The 24121-nt window shown below is 55.6% G+C and overlaps 11 protein-coding genes across 11 annotated transcripts; 7 read left to right on the forward strand and 4 right to left on the reverse strand.

The window, feature by feature from the left end:
* Nucleotides 1–487: 487 nt before the first annotated feature.
* Nucleotides 488–951, reverse strand: GLRG_02998 (vacuolar protein sorting 55; the record flags this gene model as incomplete). The annotated part of the gene is made up of 2 exons (XM_008093683.1): nt 488–621; nt 696–951. The coding sequence occupies 2 exons, from the start codon at nt 949–951 to the stop codon at nt 488–490; spliced, it is 390 nt and encodes a 129-aa protein (XP_008091874.1).
* Nucleotides 952–1710: 759 nt separating this feature from the next.
* GLRG_02999 (proteasome A-type and B-type) lies at nt 1711–2696 on the forward strand (the record flags this gene model as incomplete). The annotated part of the gene is made up of 3 exons (XM_008093684.1): nt 1711–1748; nt 1842–1953; nt 2052–2696. The coding sequence occupies 3 exons, from the start codon at nt 1711–1713 to the stop codon at nt 2694–2696; spliced, it is 795 nt and encodes a 264-aa protein (XP_008091875.1).
* A 792-nt stretch (nt 2697–3488) lies between these two features.
* Nucleotides 3489–4525, reverse strand: GLRG_03000 (uncharacterized protein; the record flags this gene model as incomplete). Its single annotated transcript, XM_008093685.1, has 2 exons — nt 3489–4030; nt 4243–4525. The coding sequence occupies 2 exons, from the start codon at nt 4523–4525 to the stop codon at nt 3489–3491; spliced, it is 825 nt and encodes a 274-aa protein (XP_008091876.1).
* A 2109-nt stretch (nt 4526–6634) lies between these two features.
* Nucleotides 6635–8745, forward strand: GLRG_03001 (cleft lip and palate transmembrane protein 1; the record flags this gene model as incomplete). Its single annotated transcript, XM_008093686.1, has 3 exons — nt 6635–6700; nt 6773–7553; nt 7604–8745. The coding sequence occupies 3 exons, from the start codon at nt 6635–6637 to the stop codon at nt 8743–8745; spliced, it is 1989 nt and encodes a 662-aa protein (XP_008091877.1).
* A 2076-nt stretch (nt 8746–10821) lies between these two features.
* Nucleotides 10822–12020, forward strand: GLRG_03002 (uncharacterized protein; the record flags this gene model as incomplete). The annotated part of the gene is made up of 2 exons (XM_008093687.1): nt 10822–11038; nt 11230–12020. The coding sequence occupies 2 exons, from the start codon at nt 10822–10824 to the stop codon at nt 12018–12020; spliced, it is 1008 nt and encodes a 335-aa protein (XP_008091878.1).
* A 599-nt stretch (nt 12021–12619) lies between these two features.
* On the reverse strand, nt 12620–13387 carry GLRG_03003 (transporter sec22; the record flags this gene model as incomplete). The annotated part of the gene is made up of 3 exons (XM_008093688.1): nt 12620–13088; nt 13152–13296; nt 13354–13387. The coding sequence occupies 3 exons, from the start codon at nt 13385–13387 to the stop codon at nt 12620–12622; spliced, it is 648 nt and encodes a 215-aa protein (XP_008091879.1).
* A 947-nt stretch (nt 13388–14334) lies between these two features.
* GLRG_03004 (uncharacterized protein) lies at nt 14335–15393 on the forward strand (the record flags this gene model as incomplete). The annotated part of the gene is made up of 2 exons (XM_008093689.1): nt 14335–14682; nt 14773–15393. The coding sequence occupies 2 exons, from the start codon at nt 14335–14337 to the stop codon at nt 15391–15393; spliced, it is 969 nt and encodes a 322-aa protein (XP_008091880.1).
* A 931-nt stretch (nt 15394–16324) lies between these two features.
* GLRG_03005 (histone acetylation protein 2) lies at nt 16325–17548 on the forward strand (the record flags this gene model as incomplete). Its single annotated transcript, XM_008093690.1, has 3 exons — nt 16325–16483; nt 16604–16775; nt 16830–17548. The coding sequence occupies 3 exons, from the start codon at nt 16325–16327 to the stop codon at nt 17546–17548; spliced, it is 1050 nt and encodes a 349-aa protein (XP_008091881.1).
* A 1047-nt stretch (nt 17549–18595) lies between these two features.
* On the forward strand, nt 18596–19468 carry GLRG_03006 (uncharacterized protein; the record flags this gene model as incomplete). The annotated part of the gene is made up of 2 exons (XM_008093691.1): nt 18596–18941; nt 18999–19468. The coding sequence occupies 2 exons, from the start codon at nt 18596–18598 to the stop codon at nt 19466–19468; spliced, it is 816 nt and encodes a 271-aa protein (XP_008091882.1).
* A 228-nt stretch (nt 19469–19696) lies between these two features.
* Nucleotides 19697–20980, reverse strand: GLRG_03007 (short chain dehydrogenase/reductase; the record flags this gene model as incomplete). The annotated part of the gene is made up of 3 exons (XM_008093692.1): nt 19697–20445; nt 20514–20837; nt 20914–20980. The coding sequence occupies 3 exons, from the start codon at nt 20978–20980 to the stop codon at nt 19697–19699; spliced, it is 1140 nt and encodes a 379-aa protein (XP_008091883.1).
* A 1016-nt stretch (nt 20981–21996) lies between these two features.
* GLRG_03008 (phosphoserine aminotransferase) lies at nt 21997–23336 on the forward strand (the record flags this gene model as incomplete). Its single annotated transcript, XM_008093693.1, has 2 exons — nt 21997–22904; nt 22967–23336. 2 exons carry the CDS (start codon nt 21997–21999, stop codon nt 23334–23336), a joined length of 1278 nt encoding a protein of 425 aa, XP_008091884.1.
* Between the last annotated feature and the right edge of the window lie 785 nt (nt 23337–24121).

Raw genomic sequence — 24121 nt, forward strand, 5'->3', positions numbered from 1 at the left:
TGATTTCTGGGCGTTAGACGTGTGGCTATAGGCTAAATGTTGGGAGGGTGTTTGGTTGATACCTCAACGTATCTGGGATATTAGACTCTGGACCTTCACGGGTATTAGACTCAACTTTAGACGGCCCGGATTATCCACAAGAAGGACGATGGATGCGTTCGACAGGAGTTGACACTGCTGTTAGAATTAAATAGTTCTTTTGGCACTACAAAGCGAGAAAGACAAAAAAAGGAAAACGCCCGCCTCACGGGATGATGCTGGATATACAGATGAAGACAGAGCAAAGTCAAGCGCGACCCATCCAAGTCCCTCCTCCCATACCGGAATCCCAGATCCGAGAGCGCCTTCGTTATTCCGACACCGTGTCGTACTGTACAGGCTTGTCACCAGTCTGAGTTCGATGCGTGGTCTCTCCCCTCTCTACCGCTGTTCCTTTTCTGCTCATACGGATCAATGTGTGCTAGGCCGTCGCGACTCCCCCTCTCAGTCAGAATTCCTGCTCCTCCTGAAAGAACATGCCGAAGCTGATGATGGTTCCGTAAATGAGAAGACCGCCAATTATTGACATGACCATGGCCTCGACCTGAATAAGATTGGAGTGGGCTAGGACGACGGGAAGGGCTGTTGCCAAGCACGGTTAGCAACCCAAATCATCGACAAAGACAAAAAGCCGAGGTGGCGGGGGCAAGACTCACCAATTCCCATGACTACCAGGAATCCGGTGCAAAAGCGGCCGAGATCCAGCACGGCAGCGCCGGAGCCCTCGACAAAGTCATCGGGGTTGGCGCATCGGGAGCAGATCCAGTTGGGGATCGGAGCCAGAACATAGGTGGCTACGACGAGAAGCGGGTAGTAGACCTTCCAAAGGGCGCAAGAGAGAATGACGAGAAGGAACCCAACAGCGAGAACGAAGGAGAGGGCGATGATGGTCTTGAGCCCAGCGGTAGGCATCTTGGATGTCGGAGAAGGCGGGTGCTGCGTCTTTGGTGTTACTTGTTTCGGACGGGTATCGGGTCTGAGGAGCTAGGAGCTGGGTATATATAGAGGGCCCCGCCGGGGCTGCAAGTTGAGAATTAAAGAGAATCCTGTAGCTCTTTTCAGAGATTCTAGCGCCGATGGTCCGTACAGAAAGTTTTGTCGATTGGTGATCGGAAGGGAGCTTCGTCGTGGTGTGTTTGAGCGGTCGTCGTGAATCGCGGCTAGGCTGGCAGGCTGAGCTGTGATGCGATGGCGGGTCCAAGCCTGACGCAGTAGGATGGGAAGGCCGTCGTCAGCGCTCACGGCGGAACCTTGTTCCAGAACCCGGAGTGACTTGCTCAGGAGTGGTCTCGGCCCACCCCGACTACCTAGACCCTCCTCCCGGGCGCAGGGAGGGGAGGTAAGGTACCTACAGGCAGGCGGTACGTAGCTAGAGAGTGCACGGAGCACTTTGCACCCCGGCACCTGGCTCCAGGCTGAGAGAGTGCTACGAAAGCTCGATCTGCCTTGAGCTGCTGGGCTGGCGGGCGCGAGAGGGACGCCCCTCGCTTTATTACCTATCCATCACCAAGCTTTCACCCTACCCATCACCGACTGCTCGCCCAACATCCACGAAACCACCCCGCGATATCCTCTTCCTCACAGCCACGCCTCTACGAGTTCTACAATATCCCCTGCTGCAGATCCCCTCGAGCTGCTTGACGAAGCTACGAACCTTCTCTTACGCCCGCCATGTTCAGAAACAATTACGACAACGACTCGGTGACATTGTAAGTTGTTTGGTCCCCCCCTCTGCCTTCTCATGTATATTGTAGCCAGCTCTGGAGGGGAAAGCACCACAGCCTGACTGACTCTTCTTGCAGCTCGCCGCAAGGCCGGATATTCCAGATCGAGTATGCAGCCGAAGCAGTGAAGCAGGGTTCCGTGGTAGTGGGCATCGCCAGCAAAACACATGCCGTCCTGGTAGCAATCAAGGTATGACATCGCTCTCCATCATCCACTCCAGTCAACAACTGCACAGATCCTTCTATCAACCAATGACACAAAGCTAACGCAGAACCCCCTCCCGACAGCGCAACGCCGAGGAGCTGTCCTCGTACCAGAAGAAGATATTCCCCGTCGACGAGCACACGGGCATCGCCATTGCCGGCCTCACCTCAGACGCCCGCGTCCTTTCTAACTTCATGAAGCAGCAGTGCCTTGGTCACCGCATGACGTACGGCCGTTCGATGCCCCTCCGCACCCTCGTCGATATGATTGGCGAAAAGGCGCAGATCAACACCCAGGTCTACGGCAAGCGACCTTACGGCGTCGGCCTCCTCGTTGCCGGTGTCGACGAGCGAGGGCCTCACCTTTTCGAGTTCCAGCCCAGCGGCATGACGGAGGAGATGGTCGCCTTCGCCATTGGCGCCCGCAGCCAGATGGCCCGCACCTACCTCGAGCGCAACATCGACGCCTTTGAGAGCTGCTCGCGCGAGGAGCTTGTGCGCCACGGCCTCAAGGCTCTCAAGGAGAGTCTCGTTCAGGACCGCGAGCTGACGGTCGAGAACACAAGTGTCGGTGTCGTTGGTTTCACTGAGAAGGACGGCCTCAAGGAGATCCAGCCCTTCAAGCTGTTCGACGGTCAGGATGTCAAGGAATGGCTCGACAGTGTCGCGGCCAGCGAGGGTCAGGGTGCCGGCGAGGAGGGTGGTGAGGGTATGGAGGTTGACGAATAGACGCCCGCTCTTTTGCCGGAGAGGCAACAACAGAAAATATCAAGGTAGTGGGTGGATAAAAGCCCGTCTGCGTTGCGTCAGAACTAGACTGGACCATCACCAAGCTCCGTCCTCCTTCAGGCCGAGGATGCGGCTGGTGGGCCCGGCTGGGGGAGGGCAAAGGAAACGCATGGTACCTGAACGCACTGAGCCGGACCGTTTAGACTTGTACCAATAAACTGCAAAAAGGGAAGATTCAACAGCTGAATGAACGAGCTACGTCCGATGGTTCAGGAGATAAGACACATGCGGACTTGACAGCACACACTGTGACCTGTGTGCCTTCGAGACAGGAGTGGTTAAGAATGTAGGTTTGTTTCTTCGTTGTGGAACGCCCACGGTGGTCTATCAAAAATTACAATGCTTGCAACCGACAGTACAACACGAAAGCCGACCTCCCCTATCTCCCCCTCCCCCTCCCCGTCTAATGTCTTATCCCATGTGTCACCGGCACCAGCGGCAAAGGCAGAGATCCCTCCCCTTCGCGCGTTGCTTTTCTATCTAACCCCATGTACACGGCCGTGACGCAGAGACGAGGAAATAAGAAGGGCGCCAGACTCCGGTACGCACCCGCCGTCACGTTGCACAAACAATCGCACACCTGACCTCCTCCTTTTTTGGTTGCTCTCACTCTTCATATCGTGTTTCTTGCCCCAGTCTCTCAATTCGTATGTGTTCCGCTTTCCCGCAAAGAAAAAAAAACAAGAAAAAAAAGGTCTGGATTGAATAGGCTTGCTGCGGATCTCCTGCCATTTACGACTTGGTCCAGTCGAGCTTGAAGGTGGCCTCGGAAACCTTGTAATCGCGGAGCGCTTGGATAGCGCCCTCAGGGGTGGTGGAGGTGACGAGGATGTCGGCATTGGCGGCCTTGATGAAGCCCTCGTCAACGCTCTTGCCGACCCATTCGAGGATGCCGTCGTAGAAGCCGTTGATGTTGAGGAGGCAAATACCCTTGTCGTGGATGCCGAGCTGGTTCCAAGTGGCCGTCTCGAGGACCTCCTCGATGGTGCCGTAGCCGCCGGGCAGGGCGATGAAGCCGCTTCCGGGGCCACCAGCGAAAACCTCCTTGGCCATCATCTGCTTGCGCGTGTGCATGTCCTTGACGACCGTGGTGCGGCCGTAAACGACCTCGTCGGGTACGTACATGTTGTCCTTGTTAATGGTGCCATAGGTCCCGTCGCGCTCGTACCTGACGAGGGCCTCGGGGATGATGCCATGGACCGAGTCCGGACCAGCGAGGGCAACAAGGGACTTTGCCACCTCGCCCATCAGGCCGACAGTGCCACCGCCGTAGACTGCGAAGTTTTAGCTGATGTCATTTTTATAAGTGTGCAAAGGTTTAATGATGTGTGAGCGTGGGGCGCTGCATTTCGTTATCGATGCAGCGCCCAGGGCTTTTCCGCTGTCACAATGGGTGGGTAGGAGTGAATGCCAAGAAGACGGGAACGGGAACAAGTGGTGACGATAGAGAGGGGGGGGGGGGGGGGGGGGGGTATGAACAACTCACCGAGGTCAATGTTGTTTTCTGCCATGACCCTGGCCAGCTCACGAGCGGCCTCCATGTGCTGGGGCTTGAAACCAGGCGAGGCACCGCAGTAGACACAGATCTTTGTCCGTTTCTGCACGCCGTTCGTGGTACCGTTGATGCCGTTGGTGTCGTGGGTGCTGGTGCCATTGATGGCGTCAGTGTGACCATTCGTGACACTGTTGGTGATGGTGTCGTTGCCACCAGGTGTGCCATCCCGGGATGCCGGGAATGATGGCAGAGGTGAAGGGCCGCCAGACTGCATTGTTGCGGTTGTGTCGAGATTTCTGACGGCAGTCAAGTGTATACGAAGACAGAGGACTTGGCTTGTTTTTGCTCCCTTTATGGTAGTTAGTTTGATAGCGAGGGAGAATAAGAGGCTTCCAAACCGGCTTACGAGGGAGGTGGTGCTCAGCTTTAATAGGACGAGGCACGGAAGGAGGTCAAGATGACGGGAATTTGTGGAGACCGGTAATAGTCACGCCGGGAAAGTAGACCTAGTTGACGGCGCGTCCCGAGAGATTTACAGAATGCCAAGCTCTGAGTTAAAAGAAGAGAAGACTAGGAGTCACAAGAGATCAAGAGAGAAGATGAGGAAGGGAAGATGAGATGGCGGTGAAAAATCGACCCCGTTATATACTTCTCTGGGGACGACCCAAAAAGGGATACAAATTTGTCTCGTTGGTTGGGGTTGAAAGGGGAGCAAGCTTATTGTTGGCGACTCGGCGTATCAGCTATCCTGGCAACCACCTGAAGGACAATAAGAAAGGAAAGAAAAGAAAGATTGGGCGAGGCGAGAGGGAAGCACAGGTATCAATGAGACAACGAGATGTCAAGTAGCCGCCACAGACGCATGGACGGCGGGCCGAAGCTCTGGGTTTAGCGTAGCGACTGGAACGAGTCGATGGTTCCAAAGACTCGCTCGGGAGCCCGTAGCTCGTGTACCGGTACACTAATGCTGGGTCTAGTTTGATGCGTAGTACACCATCTGGGAAGGAAAAAGCAAAGCCCCAAGCCCTCCCTCGTTGCTTAACCGGAGACGAGGGTCGGGGGTTGGGTGACAGTGCTGAACATGGATGCGTGTGTATCTGGGACGGGGAAGGGGCCGTGGACCAGAGATGGATCCGGGACTGCGCTTTGCTTCCGCTGCGCAGCGACGTGTGCGACACTCGATTTGTTGAACCAACCTGATTCGACTCGACCATCGCCGAGGCTTGACAAACTTGGGGGACCCTGGTTTGCTTGCGTAGTGGTTTGTATTCGCAAACTTGTTACGCCGCGACTGGCCCGCACAAGTGTTCAGGTGACAATGTCGGGGGCGAGGTCCGAGTCCAGTCTGGTGCGTTGTTCGATCTCAGTAGGCCCCCGTCTCTATAGGATAGCCGCTGAGGACTGAAAAGCAAACAGAACGGGGGTATGTGTCGTGCGGTTGTTGAGAAAAACGAAAGCCACGGGGATCGATCCATCTGGTTCCGGCTACAGATGTCGGCGAACCCTAGCAATTACCGCAATCAGGTACGTATACTGATGACGGCGTTTATGCTGGAAATGAATGCATTGAAGAAACGAGAGCGAAGGCAGACGCATAGGGAGCCAACACATGTATGTACGTATGTCACTCTTGGCCGCCGGTGCAACGGCACAACACGGCCACTCGCGTGTGTACTGCGCCGTTAACGAATGGGCGGGAAAGGGGCCACGGGAGTCTGTTCTGTGTTGGATGTCGATTGGGTTGAACGAGGTTCTTCACTTGCAAGATGTCGGACGATGTGGGCACGGTACGACACGAAGAATAACCTACCGGTACCTTGTCGATGGAACCTGACAACGCCAGACAAACGCACAGCTGGGTACACTTTGACACTGCAGCATTGGCAGGAGCTTCTGCTTCTCTGTTCTCTTCGCGCCCCCGGGCGGCCCTCTTCCTAGCCTGCTGCGCCGAGTTCCAAGTCCACTGTGCTGGATTCGTGGTGACGCCTCGGCCATTGATTTGCCCGAACAGCACGCAATTTCCATACTGTCCCGCAGCCACACAGTCGCCTCCAGGGTCCAGTGCGCCAGTGCCAGACTCTGGCGATGCACTCCGTCGCCCGCCAATCTCCATAAAGATTGTCCCGACTTCACTCCTCCAACAACCGATATCGCCGACATCCTCGGTTACTGCGTTGGGGATAGACACGGTACCTTTCGCCATTCTGTTTGACGAGTTGCTATCTTGTGACCATCAGTAGCAGAGCGATCAGGCTCTTCTTGTCTCAATCAGCGAGTCTGCTGTTCGGCATCCCCGCATTGCCCCAACAGCACGCGATCTGTCCTCCGCAATCTCAAGATCCCGCCAACCCCCGAATATACTGTCTCGCACACACTGTGGAAGATGGCACAGCCCAATGCGCCAGCAGCGGCCGGCGCTCGTCCGGCCGCCCAGCCACAGGAACAAGGCGTGAGTGTCCTGCCTGCCAGCTCGCGGGGTTTGCATCATGAGGAACGTCAAGCTGACTAACCGCTTCTGTAGGGCATGAGCATGATGCAGAAACTGCTCCTCGGCGGCTCCATGTACTTTGGCATGAACATGCTCATGAACAACATGTTCAAGAAGACCCAGACCGGCACCCAGGTTAAGGACGCTGACGGCAACATCATCAGCGTTCCCGCCAACACCGAGGACATCCCGCCATATCTGCTCCGCCCCAAGACCCTGGACGAGGGTGCTACATACAGCAATATTCCCCGAAAGCTCGCTCCGATATGGCCCATGGACAGCTACATCGACATCACCGTGACACTGTCTGACACCTTCGTTCCGACTCCGCTGTCGCAGACGCCGCAGGAGAAGGTAGTCCTGAAAGAGCAGAAGTTCAAGATTGGCAATTATAGCGAGAAGCGGTCCGTCGATACCACCATTGATATCCCCCCCTCAGTTCAGAACAACGGTACCCTCTGGGGTCACTTCTACATCTCGTTGCCCGGAAGCCAGCCTGATCCACACCTGGACACTTACGACCCTGCTTCTGCCTACTACTTTGCGTACCCCCTCACCCAGTACATCCCCAAGAAAAAGGAGTTCAAGACAAGGTCTTTATTGGAGGGTAAGGTCGAGGAAGAGCCAGAAGAAACCATTGAGGAGAACGAGACGGGCCCTATCATTGCCAGCTACTACCACCCGAACGCTAGCTTCTCCATCATCCCCAACACTGGAGTACTCGACTACCGTCAAACCCACCCGGCCATCCGCCCATTTATTCATCTTGAGCCGACTGGCGCCAGGGACGGGTCGGGTCAACACTCGTGGTACTGTAAGTAAATTCTACGCGGTCCCGTCGACGGGCAGTACTGACCTTTGTAGACCCCATATTGTTTGTCAACACCTTCTGGCAACTCAAGAGCCAGATGATCCTGCTCAATGACACTGTAAAGTCGGTTCCGCTGCACATTGATCTGAACAATATGCGCTCTTGGCAGTTCAACACCCTCGCCGCGATAGAGGCAAGTGCCAAGGAATCCGCACGCCAGGCTGCGTATGGCGGATCGCTGCCCGGCGGTGGCGATGGCTCTGAGATTGAGATGGTCAAGGAGATTTTTGGAGACACAAATCCCATCCTCCTGGGTGTCACTATCATCGTCAGTATCGCCCACATGATATTGGAAACGCTTGCTTTTGGTTCCGATATTGCGCATTACCGCAAGAAGAAGGACAACGTCGGCATCTCTGTCCGGTCTATCCTGGCCAACGTCTTTATGCAGGCAGTCATTCTGCTCTATCTTATCGACAACTCGCAAAATACCAGCTGGATGATTCTGGGTGGCCAGGCGGTGGGCATTCTCATTGAGCTGTGGAAGATCACCACGATTGTCAATGTTTCGTTCAAGCCAGCGCCGCCTGGCTCGTGGTTGCCCTTTGCTATCGCTGTGGAGGACAAGCACAAGCTCAGCGAGACAGAGGAGAAGACTAAGGAGTACGACGAGATTGCCTTCAAGTACATGTACATTGCTGGCGTGCCCCTGCTCATTGGCTACGCCATCTACTCGTTGGTGTACGAGACGCACAAGTCATGGTACTCGTACATTATCGCGACCTTGGTCGGCTCCGTCTATGCATACGGCTTCCTCATGATGGTCCCCTCTCTGTACATCAACTACAGGCTGAAGAGTGTAGCGCACATGCCCGCCAAGGCCATGATGTACAAGTTCCTTAACACCTTCATCGACGACCTGTTTGCCTTCACCATCAAGATGCCCTTCCTCCACCGTCTGTCCACTTTCCGCGACGACATCATCTTCTTCATCTACCTTTACCAACGTTGGGCCTACAGGATTGACTACACCCGTGTCAACGAGTTTGGCCAGGGCGGTGACGATGAGGAGGAGGATGCAAACAAGGCGAAGGCCAAGGAGCTGCTCGAGAGCGATGCGGCCTTGGAGAAGGTCAAGGATGTCACGGGTAAGGCCACGGGCGCCGACACTGGCAAGGCGAAGAAGAGGAAGTAGCTGCCAAAGACACCACGCGGCAGAGGAGGAGAGTGCGGATAACACCATGGACATGATGGACATGGCACAGGTGGGACAAGGGGCAACTATGACAGCTCGTCGTAGACAGGCCAAATGGCCGCGTAACATACTGAATCAAGATCCATGTCTCTGTCAAGGGCCACAAAGATGCTCTCGTCGTTTCTCACATCTCGTCTGCGTTGTGCATCTCATCTGCAGAAGAATACAAACTAGGCATGCACGCTTGGACGGTCTGGCGAGACGACTAAGAAAGTGTTGGGTCGGAGGAAAAGCAAGAATGATCTACTGGGCGGCGCCTGCCCGTCCCAGTGCCCCGAAGCCATCCTACCATACCCATACCTCTGAAGATTCCCACCTTGAAAGGACAACGGACGGAGGATCAGCCTCAAAGCGTGATACATGGCCCACTCGGCTAAGCTGATATATTGCAAAAAGCAGCGTGAATCGGTAAATGGGTGGCTTTCGCGGCTGAGGAGCCATGGGAAACCCATGCCACCAGGGGGCCTCAAGAGTCGCCAATGACGGAACTTTACAGTCGGGTAGGAGCCCCGTGCCTGGTAGGGCAGAGACAAGCGCGTATGTCACCGCGCCTATCGGAGGGCTCCATTGGATGAAGGGATGACGCCAGGTCCCCTCCAACGCTGTTTTAGGGCCGGGATTGAAGCTCCACGTCCCTATTCGTACAGAGCACCCACTGATTCTGATTCTCTAGCTTCTCCCTTAGTGGACCTAGGTAGAGATCTAGGTGGCTTAGTGTGCGTGGCACGAGGGCTGTCGTTGCGAAAGATGAGTTAGCTGCCGAAAGTAAACAAAGAGGCAGTAAGCAGGCAGTGTTGCCATGTTCCTGGGCGATGTGTTTTGGTTGATCGAATATTGTCCGCACAATGCGCAATGCAATGCAATGCCTTGGAACACAAGGAGACGCCGAGGCCTGATGCATTCGATTCCCGAAAAGTGGGCAGGGGCGGCGGCTCCACGGAAGGAGAAGGAAAACACTCTGTAAAACGGCCGCCCATGCCTATAGCAAAACAGGCAGAAAGATACCTGCCTGAGGTAGGTAGGTACCTTGGTAGCCAGGTAAGGCATTCGTACAGCTAAGGTAGGTACCCCGAGTAGAGCAGCGACGACGGCTGAGCTAGCTACCTAAACACCCACTACCAAATCCCACCCCAAAAGTTAAAGCTCCTTCGCGTGACCCCGGCTCCCTAGTGTTTGACACTGGGTTGGATCCAGTTCCGTTCTTTCAGCCAGTAAGGTGAATTGCCCGGTTATGCTTTCTTTTCTTCTCTCTTAATCTTTCCTTTCGCACTTCCATTCACGTCCCCACCATCCCCGTCGCGTGCGCTCCTCCTGCTTGCTTCTGGTTGAGGGCTCCGTTCGTCACATGTTTAGGGGCCCCGCCTGCCACTCTAGTGTTCGTCCCATGGATTTCTTCGATTGTGACATAGAGATGGCCGCATAGAGTCTATAGCAACGAAATACGGATAGCCAGTCGAGCATAGCCGATAGCAGACCACCCGGTCCAGACACCAAGACCTCTCTCTGTAAGAGCAACGCACCCAAGCCCACCAAGCAGAGCTCCGGACTTTCGGTACCATCCGTCTACGGGGATTCGAGGTCCACGCTCCCTCGTACGTAGTGGGCGGTGGAGTTCCACGACACGTCTCTCATCATCCCAGATAGGTCCTCCCCGGTACCCCGACGCTCCCTTGCCTGTTGGGGCCAAGCCTTCGTTCTAGAGGAAACGTACGCTACAAAACAGGTTCGGACGGTGTGGCCGAGCCGCCCGCTCGCGCCCGCTGTCCGTCATTTGCTCTTGCAGTTTCCGCCCCATTCGGGATATTCTGCAAGTCCCTCTCCAAACCTACCAAAGGAACGCTGAAGGGGATTTATTACTGGGGCGCGCGCCGCACGGCATCCGCCAAAACCACTGAAGGCACCCCCTTCAATTGAACTGCCGTTTGCCATCGCGCGAACACCTCTTCCTCATCCTATCCCGACGAAGCCCCTCGAAAAGAAATCTTTCGAGGAGACCACGGAAGGGTTCGCCGAATCATGAGCAGCCCTACCGTCGGGTCCCTTCTGGCTGACATTGCGACACTCATCGGTGATGGCCTGCGAATCTTCCAGCTTGCCGATAAGAGCCAATGGGGACCTGACGAACACGAGCAGTTGCGCCTGCTCGAGGACACCCTCGACGACGCCAAGAAGGACTTCCAGGAGCTGTCGGTCCTCGTCAATGGCCAGCGCTATTACATGAATGACCGTAAACGTAAGACCCCTCAGCATTCCCAGCATTGTCGACCATCGCTCCGCGCCAGTCCAGAAGCTGGTTCCGAAGTTCTACGGAACCCCGCGATATAGCGGAGGCCTCTGCGCTGGCCTGTCGGCTCCCCGCCAAATCTCGCCTAGCTTCTGTATTGCACAACCAGTCATGACCTCAGGCTGACATTGCTCCTCTAGCCCCTTCAATCGCCGAGTTACGAGTACTGCATTCGAAATTCGAGCTTCATGTCGCAAACTTCAAGGACTGGGCGAGGATAGGAGGGCCGGTCAACCCGGTATGGGCACGGGACACGACAGAATTGCGTCGCGAACTTCACCGTGCACAGTGCCGTGCCGCCCGGAGGATATTCGCAGCAGAGCAGGAGACGTCAGCAAGGTGTCTAGGCGCCTTCCTTGTCTACAGAAAACAGCGCGAATGGCAGAACCGGCCAGCTATGGACGAACATGAGCACCATCGGCGGCATGTGGAGGAAGTGGTGGCTTGCAACACCATTGGCAAGTTTGAGCGTTTCGGAGACAGAGACATTGCTTTCGTGTGCGACTTTTGCGACGGGCATCTGGTATGGGAGGATCTAGAGAGCATGCCATCGCTGCGTGCGGCCGAGGAGTCCAGCACCAGCCCTGTGCCGCCCATCTCGCCGACGACGCAAATGCCGCACTGGCAGGCGAGAGCTTTCACCACGTCAAAACGCCGAGAAGAGAAGACAGTTGTGTTCGCGCCCTTGGCGATAGCGAACCACATGGCACCATACCAGGGGGATTGGGTCGCCCGCTTCCTATGCCCCTTTTGCGACGAGGCGCCGTACACCGAGGGGAGCAGCGACGACGATGACCTACGAAATACCCCGGACGACACCGGGTTTGAGGATCTTCGGGCTTTCCAGGAACATCTCGAATGGCAACACACGGCGGCCTCAATACCAGCCGTGCCCCTACCCCGGGCAGCCAAAGAATGTTTGGTGATGTGACACCATCTATTCAACGACGGTTTCTAGCGACGAAATAAGTCGGTTCGTTCATGTACATGTATATCTGTCTTTTCGTCACGGCCGAGGAGTTGGGGATTTTAATGAGGCGGAGCGGAATTGGAGTTCATCTGCACCACAAGGCATGACGTTATTCCTGGTTTCCTTTTCTTTTTTTCCTTTTCTTTTCCCCTTTCCCTTGCCTACTTACCTCTTGATACCTACCTTGGAACGGCCATTTCATACAAAGATTGAGATCGCCCCCTTTCATATACACAGTCCGAAGAGACTCATCACGACAGAGATACCCAAAGTCGGGTAGTGTTGGATCATGTTCCCTATTAAGACTCCAAATAACCACTATTCTGCAGAAGACCTCCCATACTTCGCCGTTCTTCTCCCCGCATTTCTTCTGGAAGACCCCACGTCGTAACTTGTTTGATACACATAGATACAGAGATAGATATAGGACCGCTGCAGTAATTAACGCCTGTCTGCCGGGGGAAAAACCCCCATTCCAAACAGGCTCTCAATGAGGGACGGTCCCGTTGACCCTCCTCCTTCCTCCCTTTTTTTATGCTGCCGCCGCCACAAACAACAGACTAGAAGAAACGCCACCAGAAGAAGACGATAATGATGAACCCCAGCGCGCCGAGCGGGCCGTACTGCTTCAGCAACAGCTCCCAGTTGATCCTCACTGCAGCTCGCCTGTACTTCTTGCTGTCGTCACGCAGGCGGGAGCTGAGCTCGCCCATGCGCTCGAGCGAGTCGCCGCGGTAGAGCAAGTCCTCGATGTTCTTGGTCATGACTTTTGTGACGTCGCGCAGTTCGTCGTTGAGCTTGTCGAGGTTCTGGGAGGCGCGAGCGTCCGAATAGGTGGCCTTGGTGCGGGAGATAAAGGTGTCAAACTCCATGAACGCGTAGGGCCGCAGGGACGGGGAGTGGAGCTGGGCGACAGGGTAGGTCGTCGTGAACTCGCGGGCGAGGTCAGCGAGGTACGTGAAGGCGAGCTTGCGCGGGTATGAACGCTCCGTTATGCAGAGGAACGTAATGTCCGAGTCGATCAGGTAACTGGCGAAAAGGAGTCAGTGCCGATTTGGCGAGAGGAGGGTACAGTGATTGGGGGGGGCGTACTTCAAGTTGTAGGCGCCGCTTTCAATACTGGCTTGGGGTTCCGAGTTGCGCGTGAGCTTGCGGAGGACCTGTTTGATTTGAGACTTGACCTCGGAGAGAGCGGCTTCTTGTTGCTCGTCGTCGACGGAGGCGCAGAGCATCAGACCTGGTAGGTGTTAGTCCGTTCATCAGGATGCGAGGAAAGAGGGGTTATATGACGTACCGTCTAGTCTTGCTATTTGCGTTGAGCGGATCATTTTGTCGGTGTGTGCGGTGGTGTGGGAAAACGGATGTGAAGAGGACTTCTGACGGGTTCGTGGAAGGCACAATATAGTATCGAGGCTGATTTTCTGTCGTCGGGGGGGGTTATCACAGCTTAACTGGGTCGTTGAATAGACGTGTCCTCAAGAGGCTGGGTGTCCTCGTGCGCATGTGTCGGATGCGCTGGGACTAAAGTGTCGGTTCGAATCGTTTCGTTGTTGCTGTCACGAGGTAGTCGACGAGAAGTGCAAGGAGTTCGCTTGGTGCCAGTGTCCTCTTCTCGAACCAGGGGCTCTTTTCTCCCCCATCTGCTAAATCAGGATCATGGGTCTTCGGGCGCTGGAGAGCTCTTGGTGCTCCGCGTCCCTGGGAATTGAAAGGACACCACGGGGGGGTCAATGCTGGCCAATTGGAGGGCCCAAGCCAGAAGGGGATTCCCTGCTATCCGGAGGGTGTGGCGCCCGTAGGCCAAGCGCTCAACTCAGCCTTTTTATGCTTTCCCTTCCAACCACATACATTTTTGGGGACATGTCGTGAGTGTCCGAACTTCTTGTGATATTGCAACTTACGGTATTCGTTTCAACATTGTATCTCTGGGAGAAGACCCCGAGGTGACTTTATTCATGGTCGAAGTGTCTCTCGCTCTCCTATTGTGTGTCGCGTCTTGTTTGTAAGTTTCGTCCAGGCGCTTTGAATCTCATCTCAAATCCACCTGCAGACTTGCCTGCTTTGTGAGAGCCACTTGACAAAGACAGTGCAATCAAGACTCCCTACACAAACGTATTTTTCAGAATAGCATCAAAGAGCAATGGATGCTCCATTCAAATGCCGCTCATTGACACTTGTTTAGACCTGAGCCTATGTGCATATAGCCAATTAAGCCCAATCATCCCGTACCCCGAACCAAGGGCCCAGAATGGCTCCTGCCTCAGTAAACGTAGAAATGGCCGACTACGCTTCTTCTTTGCCAACCGCTGGCCTCTCCCCTCCTCCCTTTTCTGAAGGCTCGGAGTACGAGAACGTCCATCAGCAAAGCCAACAAACCTCACCCGACCAAGCGCCTGCCCTTGTGGATAACATCAACCTCGACCCCACGTTTACAGCTACAGAATTAGACAGTATGCGGAGATCGGCTCGTAACACGAATAAACCCAAGACAGTCATCGTGACTTCCCCTTCAAGGCCCACCAAGCGGAAGATCACAACCAGGGTGATGAAGAAGACGCCCAAGTGGACGACTCAGAAGCTCCTGACGGACCCTAAGTCGCCGCTCGCCAACGCTGATTTGAGGGTGAGTGATCTTTCACTCATAAGAAAATCACGCTTTTGATTTACTTTTCTTTCCCAACAGATGGGAACCACTGACCATGTTACACCCCAGACCATCCTCTGCCAGCCAGCCGCCTGGGACATCCTCTCCAAAGAAGAGCGCGCCGAGATCATTGCCCTCTTTCCTCCTGGCACGCGCATCCTTGATCCGGACACCGAAAACGCCCGCCTTGATCTCGACTCTCTTCGCAACGACAACAACTTCCGCCATGACTGTGCCACGTACACTGACAACATCGCCATGGGCAAGCACGACCCGGAATGGCTCGAGCAGGCATTTGCAGCGCGCGAGAGACGGCGCGCTGGGGATTTTGACAGCTACCTGAAGCAGAAGTTCGAGGATGAGTGGTCGTGCGAGCTACCTGAGGGATTTGGGCTCAATCGAGATGGGAATGGACCCACGAATGGAGTCACGGCTGCCGAGGAGCAGCGAAAGGAGGAGGGGGAGACCCAGATGGAGGCGAAGGTGAAGAACGCTGAAGGAACCGAATACGCTGAAGTCACCCAGGAGCAGCCGAATAAGGATACCCGGATGATTGATGAAGGCGATTCCGAGGAGGTTGTGGACGTCAAGCTCGGGTCCCCTGCATCTCAGACACATGAGATCCAGCTTGGATCCCCTATTCCTGAGGAATCGGGTGTGAAGCTTGGATCCCCTATCCCTGAGCCATGAGAGAGGGGAATTTTCAGAGAACCGAATAGATACCCCTCCTCCCAGAGGAGCAGACTAGTGTGTCTGATGGCCGAGAGGATGAAGCGAGGCCGGTGAAGTAGCACTAATAGTTACCAGAGAGCAGAGGTGCCCCGTCGCCGATCAATGATAATATCACGACTTACGAATTATGGCATGGAGTGGCTTTCAGCATCACTAAATTCAAAGGAAGCTGGGTATAGCTGCTCCGGGGGTAAAGAGAGGCGCAGTTCCTCGAACTAAATAAGTCTGAGTTGTGCTATGAAAGGTTCAAGTATACAATAAAGAACATTAGATCTCATGATAATACGGACAGTATATTCTGTATCGAATTTGGTCCTCTATTAACCCATATTCCAAGAAGGAGGGCCATGTCGGACAACTGAATGCAAGAATCGTGGCCATATTGGGCCCAGCCTCGGCGCCTTCGTTGGGAACAGCGCGGACGCATCGCAATGGTCAGCATGTATTCCACGGCAGTACTCATTTCTGCCGGTTCCGACATTATAGAGCTTTTTTCAAAGACGGAAAGACCGACGGTAGTGAGTTGGCAGTAGAAATAAAATGACTGGACCCTTTTCTTGGTAGGTGGAAAGCATCCATACTTGATACTCGGTGTGATTCCTTTGGTGAACAGCTGGTTCTCGCTCAATGCCCCACATCACCGACAAGTCTTCCCCACGAAAAGCGTCAACCGCAGAATTGATATCCCTGCAACCTTCACTCCCGATACCACAGTCTTTTTTGACAAAGCTGCCGTGACCGCTGATCGGCGACTCTGTTATACCTGCAAAGTCATCGAGCGGTGGGAATACTCATTGTTGGGCTCAATCCTAAGCTTAGGCATTTCCCTCGGCGATCTCGCTCACCCCCACCAGAAGCCCGTGTTGCGACGGCTCCTTCATAAGCCGTTATGGCGCCCTCGGCTGAAAACCACAGTCGCTCGCACAGTCTCTTGCTCTTTCAGAAGCTACTGAATTTGAGGGATGGCGCCAGTCCCCTGACTCTTGTGCTGGACAGCCTTGAGCAGGGTGCTGCGCCTGTCCTGCGGGAGTTCGTCTCCAGAGCCAAGGTATGCGCCGCTCTTTTCGCGCCTGACTAGAAAGATGTCTTGGAACACGACAACTATATCATGCGAAGTCTTTTATTACGAATATCGTGGCGGGATCTTGGTTTAACGGACTTCACACAGGTTGCGAAAGCCAAGGTCATATTACTCTCATTTGCGACTCTTAAGCGGCCACGAGATGTAGACGTTGTCGTACGAGCCCGAGGCAAGAACCCTAAGGCTCTTAGGGCAGAGATCCTCTCACATTACCCCAAGATTCATCCTGCCGCCGCCGCCAAGAGTGCATCATCCCAAAGTGAGTGGCCTCCCTGGTTGGCCTCCTAGTAGCTCTGACTCACCACCTTGGCAGAAACCGTTGTGCTGCTTGACTCACTCAACGAGCTCGCCACAGCGGCACCTCAGATCATGCCGACTTTCCTGTCGAGCATCGTTATGCCGACGGTGTCTCTCGTAGCAGTGTACCATACCGATGTTCCCATTGTACTCCCGCGATCAGTAAGCGAGTACGAGCCTCACCCTCTGACCGTCCTCTCTCACTTGGCCACCTCTATTCTTCGGCTATCAAGTCTACGTCAGGAGATCGAGCGTCAGAGGGCGAGGAACAGGAGTCTCCAAGAGCCAGAATGGGGGCTGGGCGAGGGCCGTGAAGGCGTCCTCGTCGGTCTCAAGGGCGACACCAAATCCGAGGATTATCATGGCGTGGTCGTCGAAATGGAAATCAGGAGGCGAAGCGGACGTTCCATGGCGGAAAAGTTCGTCGTATTGCCACAGGTGGGCCAGAGCATAACCACCACATCCGCGAAGGGATCCAAGATTTTCCTCCTCTCGGAGCACCCTGTATTTGCTTCCCCCGGGGGTTCTGGCGCTACGGGTTTTGGAGATGGAGAGGACGATGAGCCAGAGAGTACATTCAACCTGGGCCTCACGGAGAAACAACGACGGGATAGGGAGGGCATTGTGCTGCCTTACTTTGACGCGCAGACGGACATAGGGGCGGGGGAGGGTGGAAGGATCCTGTACGAGATGGGCAGAGAGGATGACTTTGATGACGAGGAGGACGAGATCTAGACGGCCTCATTGCCTGAGACATAAAGAAATGAACATCATCAGTATACGCCTCGTTCGAGGCCTATGATTAGGTACGACCCTTGTACTGTGTTTTCGTCGTAGTTCGGTCCAAGTGAGGCCAAATCTGGGAAGAGCGTTTGCCTGTCCACCAGCTGCCGCGTAACGGCTGCGACCTTCCTTCCTATAGGGGCATCTCTGACTCACCTCCCCACTGAGGCCAAATTCAAAGTGAAGGAAAGAACGTACCTTCTGCCGATGAAAAAAAAAAGGATTTCTCGGTCCTGCGTGTTGAGTTAATCGCCAACCCGTCCAGGTACGTTCGGGTACGTACCCTTACTGATCTAGGCCGCCACTTCCAAAATCTATATAAGTCCTCCAACTCACACCCCGTCTTAGAATCTTCTTCTTTTTTTCTCCTTAGCTCTTCTTTGCCTTTGGCTTAGATCAAGTGTAGTATCTGTTCTTTTCAGTTTAATCTCTGAAGAAGATACCTAATGGTATCAATCTGGATTATTCCTATTTTTGATCGCCGAGGTCGTGCCTCTGCGGCTTGCCGCATGCCGACTTCATCGTGTCCCTGGTATTTCACTGCCTCCAGGTGACGCAAACCGTGGTTTTCATTGCTAGCTCTGGCTTGTCCAGGGTAGTGAAGAAGACGTGATAAGCTCGAAGCGTCCGCATAGAGCCCGTGGTGCCAGTTTCGTGGTGTTTGAAGATGGTTTGTTGAAGCTATGTAGTAATGTCAGTCGAGGGGGTGTAATATTCGATGGTGTTAAGTTGGCGGCATGGAACCCGCCGGAGCTTGCCAGCGGGTTCGGTGGAGCTTGCCCAGAAATAGAGCTCATGCACGTCTCCCCAGCGCTAAATTCCAGGGGCGTAAAGCTTGAATGTGTGCCAGATGAATCAACCTACCCAGCGCAACTGCTACCCCAAATTTTCTTCAGCCTCACCGTGACGTCGTTTGCCGGCACAACCGTCCAACATCGCAACCCATCGCTCTTCTCCATTTCCCTCGAGTAAAGACACATCCACTAATCCAGTACAACCATGGGTCGCGGGCGCGATAGCCGGCAGGCGTGGGACGAGCCCGACCGACGGAATCATCGCGGCGGTGGTGGTCCCAGAGACCGCGATGGTAGACGGGACGATCGCGACAGAAGAGACGACCGTGATAGGAGATACAGATCCAGATCGCGCGACCGGCGCGACGACAGAGACCACCGCCCTAGATCCAGAGATCGCGAGAGAGACCGTCTACGCGACGACCGCGATGGAGGTCGGCCGCCTCGCAGAGAGCGTGGTGGGTGGCAGGGTAGAGACGATAGGCGTCGCAGAGATGACGACTTGCTTGATGAGAGGCCGCCTAGGCGAACCGATGATGACGAGGGTCGGAGTAAGTGTAGCTCTTATCTTGAACTTAGTTACATATCATATACTAACGTCCGACGAGACACTCCACGCGGCAAAGACCGCAGACGGTCTGCTTCTCCCCGTCGAAGTGGTAGCCCACCTCTTGCCCGCCGCGACCCGGTCAGCTACACCGAGACCCTACCCACACGCACAGCACCCAGAGGGAAGAAGGAGCAGCACACCATGTCCTTCAAGGTCGGACGCCACGAATCCCCAGAGGTTGAGAGCGGACGTGACAGCGAGCGCGGCGACACGCCGATGACAAACGGGGGACGGGACGACCGCCGCGAGGCTGCCGACGACGACGAGCCCGAGCCTGAGGTCGAGGTCGAAGACGATGACATGGCCGCCATGCAGGCTATGCTGGGTTTCGGCGGCTTCGGCACGACCAAGAACAAAAAGATTGCAGGGAACAACGTCGGCGCCGTAAGGAAGGAGAAGAAGACGGAGTATCGGCAGTACATGAACCGGCAGGGCGGTTTCAACAGGCCGCTTAGTCCCTCGAGGTGAAGGGTGATTGGGCGTGCGATTCGATTCGGTGCTGGGGATTTCCCAGGCCTTGGGCATTGTATTGATGGGTCATGGTACCGGTGCCTTTTTGCAATGGCAGGCAACACCAGGTATGCCTCACGGTTGTATTATTTTTGAAGATACCTACAGACGAACAATAACGGAGTCGTATTTACATTATCAATCCGCGGTAGATGCGCCACTTTCCGAACTTCTTTTTGACCAGACTCAACCCGACGCGATAGATGGCGGTGCTGGCGGTGGCGATTCCGTCGTCTTTCCTTCCTTCGCCTCGGCCTTGAGCTCGCTGTCAAATATGTCAACGGACAGGCTCGCGTCTACGAAGTCCTCCAATTCCTCGGTCACCGTTTTTAGCTTCTCCTTGACCGCAGCAGCACCCTCGAACCCGACGATATGCCTCGCAGGCGGGTTTTCGTGCCCCCCGATGGCCGTCAGCGCATGCACTGTCTCCATCACCAGCCTGTCCGTGGCGCTGGGCGGCAACTTCGGGTACCTGACCTGAACCTCGTCCGTCTCGTTGGGGTCCGGCATGGCGGTCTCGGGGTTCATGTTAAGGAGGTTGCCAAGCATGTCGCGGACGCTGGGGGCCGGGTTGACCTCCGAATCGTACCATGGCAGCTGGGGCGCGAAGATAATCTTGTTGGTGAGGGACTGGATCTCCTTGTTGGGCTGGACGATTGTGACCTTGATATTGAAGGGCGCGATCTCGTACGCGAGCGAGTCGCAGAACCCCTCGAGCGCCCAGATGGCCGAGGTGTAGATGGGCATCCCCGGCGTGCCGAGGTGACCGCCCGTGCTGGAGAGGATCATGATGTGCCCTGTGTGCTGGGAGCGGAGGAGCGGCAGGGCGGCTTTGATAAAGTTGACCTGCGAGAAGAAGATTGTCTCGAACTGGTCGCGGACAAGATTCTGGGTCTGGGGAGTCGTAGAGAGCTCCTCGACGCTTCCCACGACGGCTGTTGAGGAGTCACCCGGTCAGTGTTCTTTACGAATGCAGAGGAATGATTCAAGGAGTCAGCGATACCTTCGGATCTGCAACACAGCAGGATGTCTATGCGGCCAAACACCTGGACCGCCTCGGCGACGGCGGCACCGCACTGGCCCATGACGCGGCCATCGCAGCGGATGCCGCGTATCCTGTCCTTCCACCCCTCGCGGTCCTTGCGGTTGCTCTTGCACTCGTCGATGAGCTCGCGGAACTCGGCGCTGCGGCCGTCGTCTTCGATCTCACTGGGCGGCAGACAGGCGACGACGTAGTCGCCGTGGGCGAGCAGCAGCCTGATGAGCCGGATGATGAGCGGCGAGAGGGCTGTGGTGAGGAACCATGTCCTCGGCGAGTTGTGCGTTGCTGTCACATAAGCTTAGCCAAGGTGTACGGACGACTTGTCCGGGGGCGGTCAAGCTGCATGAATGGGACTACTCACGGAAAGACGGGGCGGGAATGGAATACGAGTGCTTCGCCGCCGCCTCCGTCCCTTTACGGTCCACCATGCCCGGCGGGACTTCTGAAAGATCCTCGTCCCTTTACGTACGCAACGGAGCACCAACAAATCAGTATTCAATATCTCATGCAGGTATCAACAACGGGAGAAGGTAGCAAGACTATGGATATACAGAAATGTGATTGGTAGATGTGGGGGTGGGCTATGTAGGCAAGCTAGACAGTACTCCGGTCTGGGAATCCTGCATCTAGCGGCGGCATGGGGAGGAACGAGGCGAAACGACAGGCAGGAAGAAAGGGGATATTAATACATCTTTCCTATCGACGGCTTGTTGATGAGAAGCCGATACGTGTAACCTCAGTCGCAAGGGGGCACGCTCGGTAGCGTCTACACGTGTGCCATTAAGGTTGCATTCACCGGGATATAATCTGCAGAAAGGGCGTCGATCGATGGGGAGGGGAGGGGTTGAATGTCCAACCGTTGTTCACGGGGGTGACGATACAGTAGGGGGAGGACTGACGGGGTTAAGAAGACCTAGGTAGAAAACACGTTACATGGGCCTAGAGTCGTTTCCGCCTCAACCCACCAAGGGTAAGATAAGAGGGAGGGGTTGGAAAAAAGGCCCCCCAAGGCCCCCAACCAGGGAAGTCCCTCCCCTCCTCGCCCGTGCGATCTCAGCGCCCTAAGCGACCAAAGGCCCCACCACGGGCCACGGCCGCGGTGCCAGGCGGCATTAGGAACCCCGCGGTTGCTGGGAAATCCGGGGAACCGACCCCTCCATCCACTCACGTCATTTTTATTTATTTTTTGTTCCGACACCGGTGTCCCGCCCGGACCGCATTTTTGGCGGGGTTGCCTGTCTGGAATAGAGACTTTTTGTTCTGGCATCACCGCCCTGAGCCCCGGCCGTCCGTGACTCATTGGAAGCAACATCTCGGCCCTTACATAAAACCTAATTGAAGCGACGATCCGTCCCGTTCCATCCGTTTTCGAGCCTCCCTGTCATATTGCGAACCTGCCCACCCAATTGTCGAATACAACCTCTTCGAACCCGAGCCGCCCGCCATGCCCACTCGCGCCGACATCACCTATTTCGGTGCCGGCCCCGCGCTGCTGCCCACCGATGTCCTCGAGACGGCCGCCCAGGCGCTGCTCGACTTCAACGGCACCGGCCTCGGCATCGCCGAACACTCCCACCGCAGTGAGATCGCCACAAAGATCATCGAGGAGGCCAAGGCCGACCTGGCTGCCTACCTCGACATCCCCGCCGACTACGAGATCCTCTTCATGCAGGCTGGCGGCAGCGGCGAGTTCTCCGCCACTGTCTACAACCTCGTCGGCTCCTGGGTCGCCCGCCAACGCGACGCCGTCCTGCAGCGCCTTGGCGTCGCCGACGAGACTGACGACAGGGTCGTCGCTGAGCTGCGCAAGGTTGTTGACGAGCAGCTCAAGCTCGACTACATCGTCACCGGCGGCTGGTCCCAGAAGGCTAGCGCCGAGGCCGCGAGGCTCCTCGGCCCGGAGCACGTCAACGTCGCCGCCGACGCGCGCAAGGTCAACGACGGCAAGTTCGGCAAGATCCCCGAGGAGAAGGACTGGAAGCTGAGCCGGGACGCCGCCATGGTGTACTACTGCGACAACGAGACGGTCGACGGCGTCGAGTTCCCCGGCTTCCCCGCGGCGCTGGCGCCCAACGACAACGGCGAGGAGGGGCCCATCGTCGTCGCCGACATGTCGTCCAACATCCTCTCGAGGCGGATCCCCGTCAAGAACTTCAGCGCCATCTTCTTTGGCGCGCAGAAGAACCTCGGCTGCACGGGCGTCACCGTTGTCGTCATCAATAAGAGCCTGCTCGCGCCCCAGCCCTCGCCCGCCCTCATGCGCAAGCTGGGCCTGCCCATTGCCCCTGTTGTTCTGTCGTACGAGACCATTGCCAAGAACAACAGCTTGTACAACACCCTGAGCATCTTTGAGTGAGTTACCTCGTCTCCCCCCCCTCCTTCTTCTGGTGGTCTGGCAACTAACCACATGCCAGCGTCTACATCGCTGGCCAGGTTCTCAAGAAGCTCCTCCGCACCTTCGACAACAAGGTCGACGGCCAGCAGGCCGTGGCCGACAAGAAGGCGGCCCTCATCTACGCCGCCCTCGAGGCCCACCCAGACGTCTACCGCATCGTCCCGGACAAGTCCGTGCGCTCGCGCATGAACATCTGCTTCCGCGTCACCCGGGGCGGCGACGTTGACGCCGCCGAGAAGGCCTTTCTCAAGGAGTCCACCGCGCAGGGCCTCACGGGCCTCAAGGGCCACCGCAGCGTCGGCGGCATCCGCGCCAGCAACTACAACTCTATCCCCCTCGAGGGAGCCGAAAAGCTGGCCAAGTTCATCGACGCCTTCGCCAAGGCATGAGCGAGGGTTGGCGAACGGCGAGAATGTTTGAGAAGAGTGGTGCTTCCCCTTCGTCTAGCAGTGCGGGCTTTTCATGATACCAGGTGAAAAGCAATAACGAAACAAAATTGGTGACATCATTGGGATGGGAAAAAGTATATCGGGCATACATCTACCTAGGGAGCCATTATCTAATTCAACATTGTACTGCGAGGGCCTGTAGCTTTTGAGAATAACAGGCCCGGAATACGGCAAAAACCATGCAAACGTCCCATTTACCTGACGCTCGTATTGGCTCTCGGCTTGAACTCCTCTGCATTGCCAACGTGTTTGCCGCTGCTCTTAAGACCCGTGTCCGTGGCTTGGCTCATCTGTATCACACATTGCCTTCCGACGCAAATGTAGCAGTTTCAACTGACAGTTCCGGTTTGGATGTCACAAGAAGATCGCCTTCAAGAACATCTTTTCACGTAAAGCGTATCAAGGTAGAGTCGATTGTCTACCTTTTCTAACCCATCTTTATTTTCACTCAAGCGCAAGCTTGTTCCATTTTCCATTTACAAGGCATGGCCCTTCTTTCCTAACATGTCATCGGCGAAAACGGGGGGGGAGGGGGGGGGGACAAGCGAATTGAAGTGCATCGAAATGAGTCTCGGGTTGACGTAGGCGGATTTGATGGTCACGATATGTACAGAGGACAGAAGCAGCTTGACGACCACGACTCATCAACTGATCTCAAGGCTAGAATATTAAAGAATGAGGCCATCAAATACCTAGAGGCGCAGCATCGCGTGAAAAGGCTGATT

This window comes from Colletotrichum graminicola (assembly GCF_000149035.1).
Source record: "Colletotrichum graminicola M1.001 genomic scaffold supercont1.9, whole genome shotgun sequence".
Taxonomy (NCBI): domain Eukaryota; kingdom Fungi; phylum Ascomycota; class Sordariomycetes; order Glomerellales; family Glomerellaceae; genus Colletotrichum; species Colletotrichum graminicola.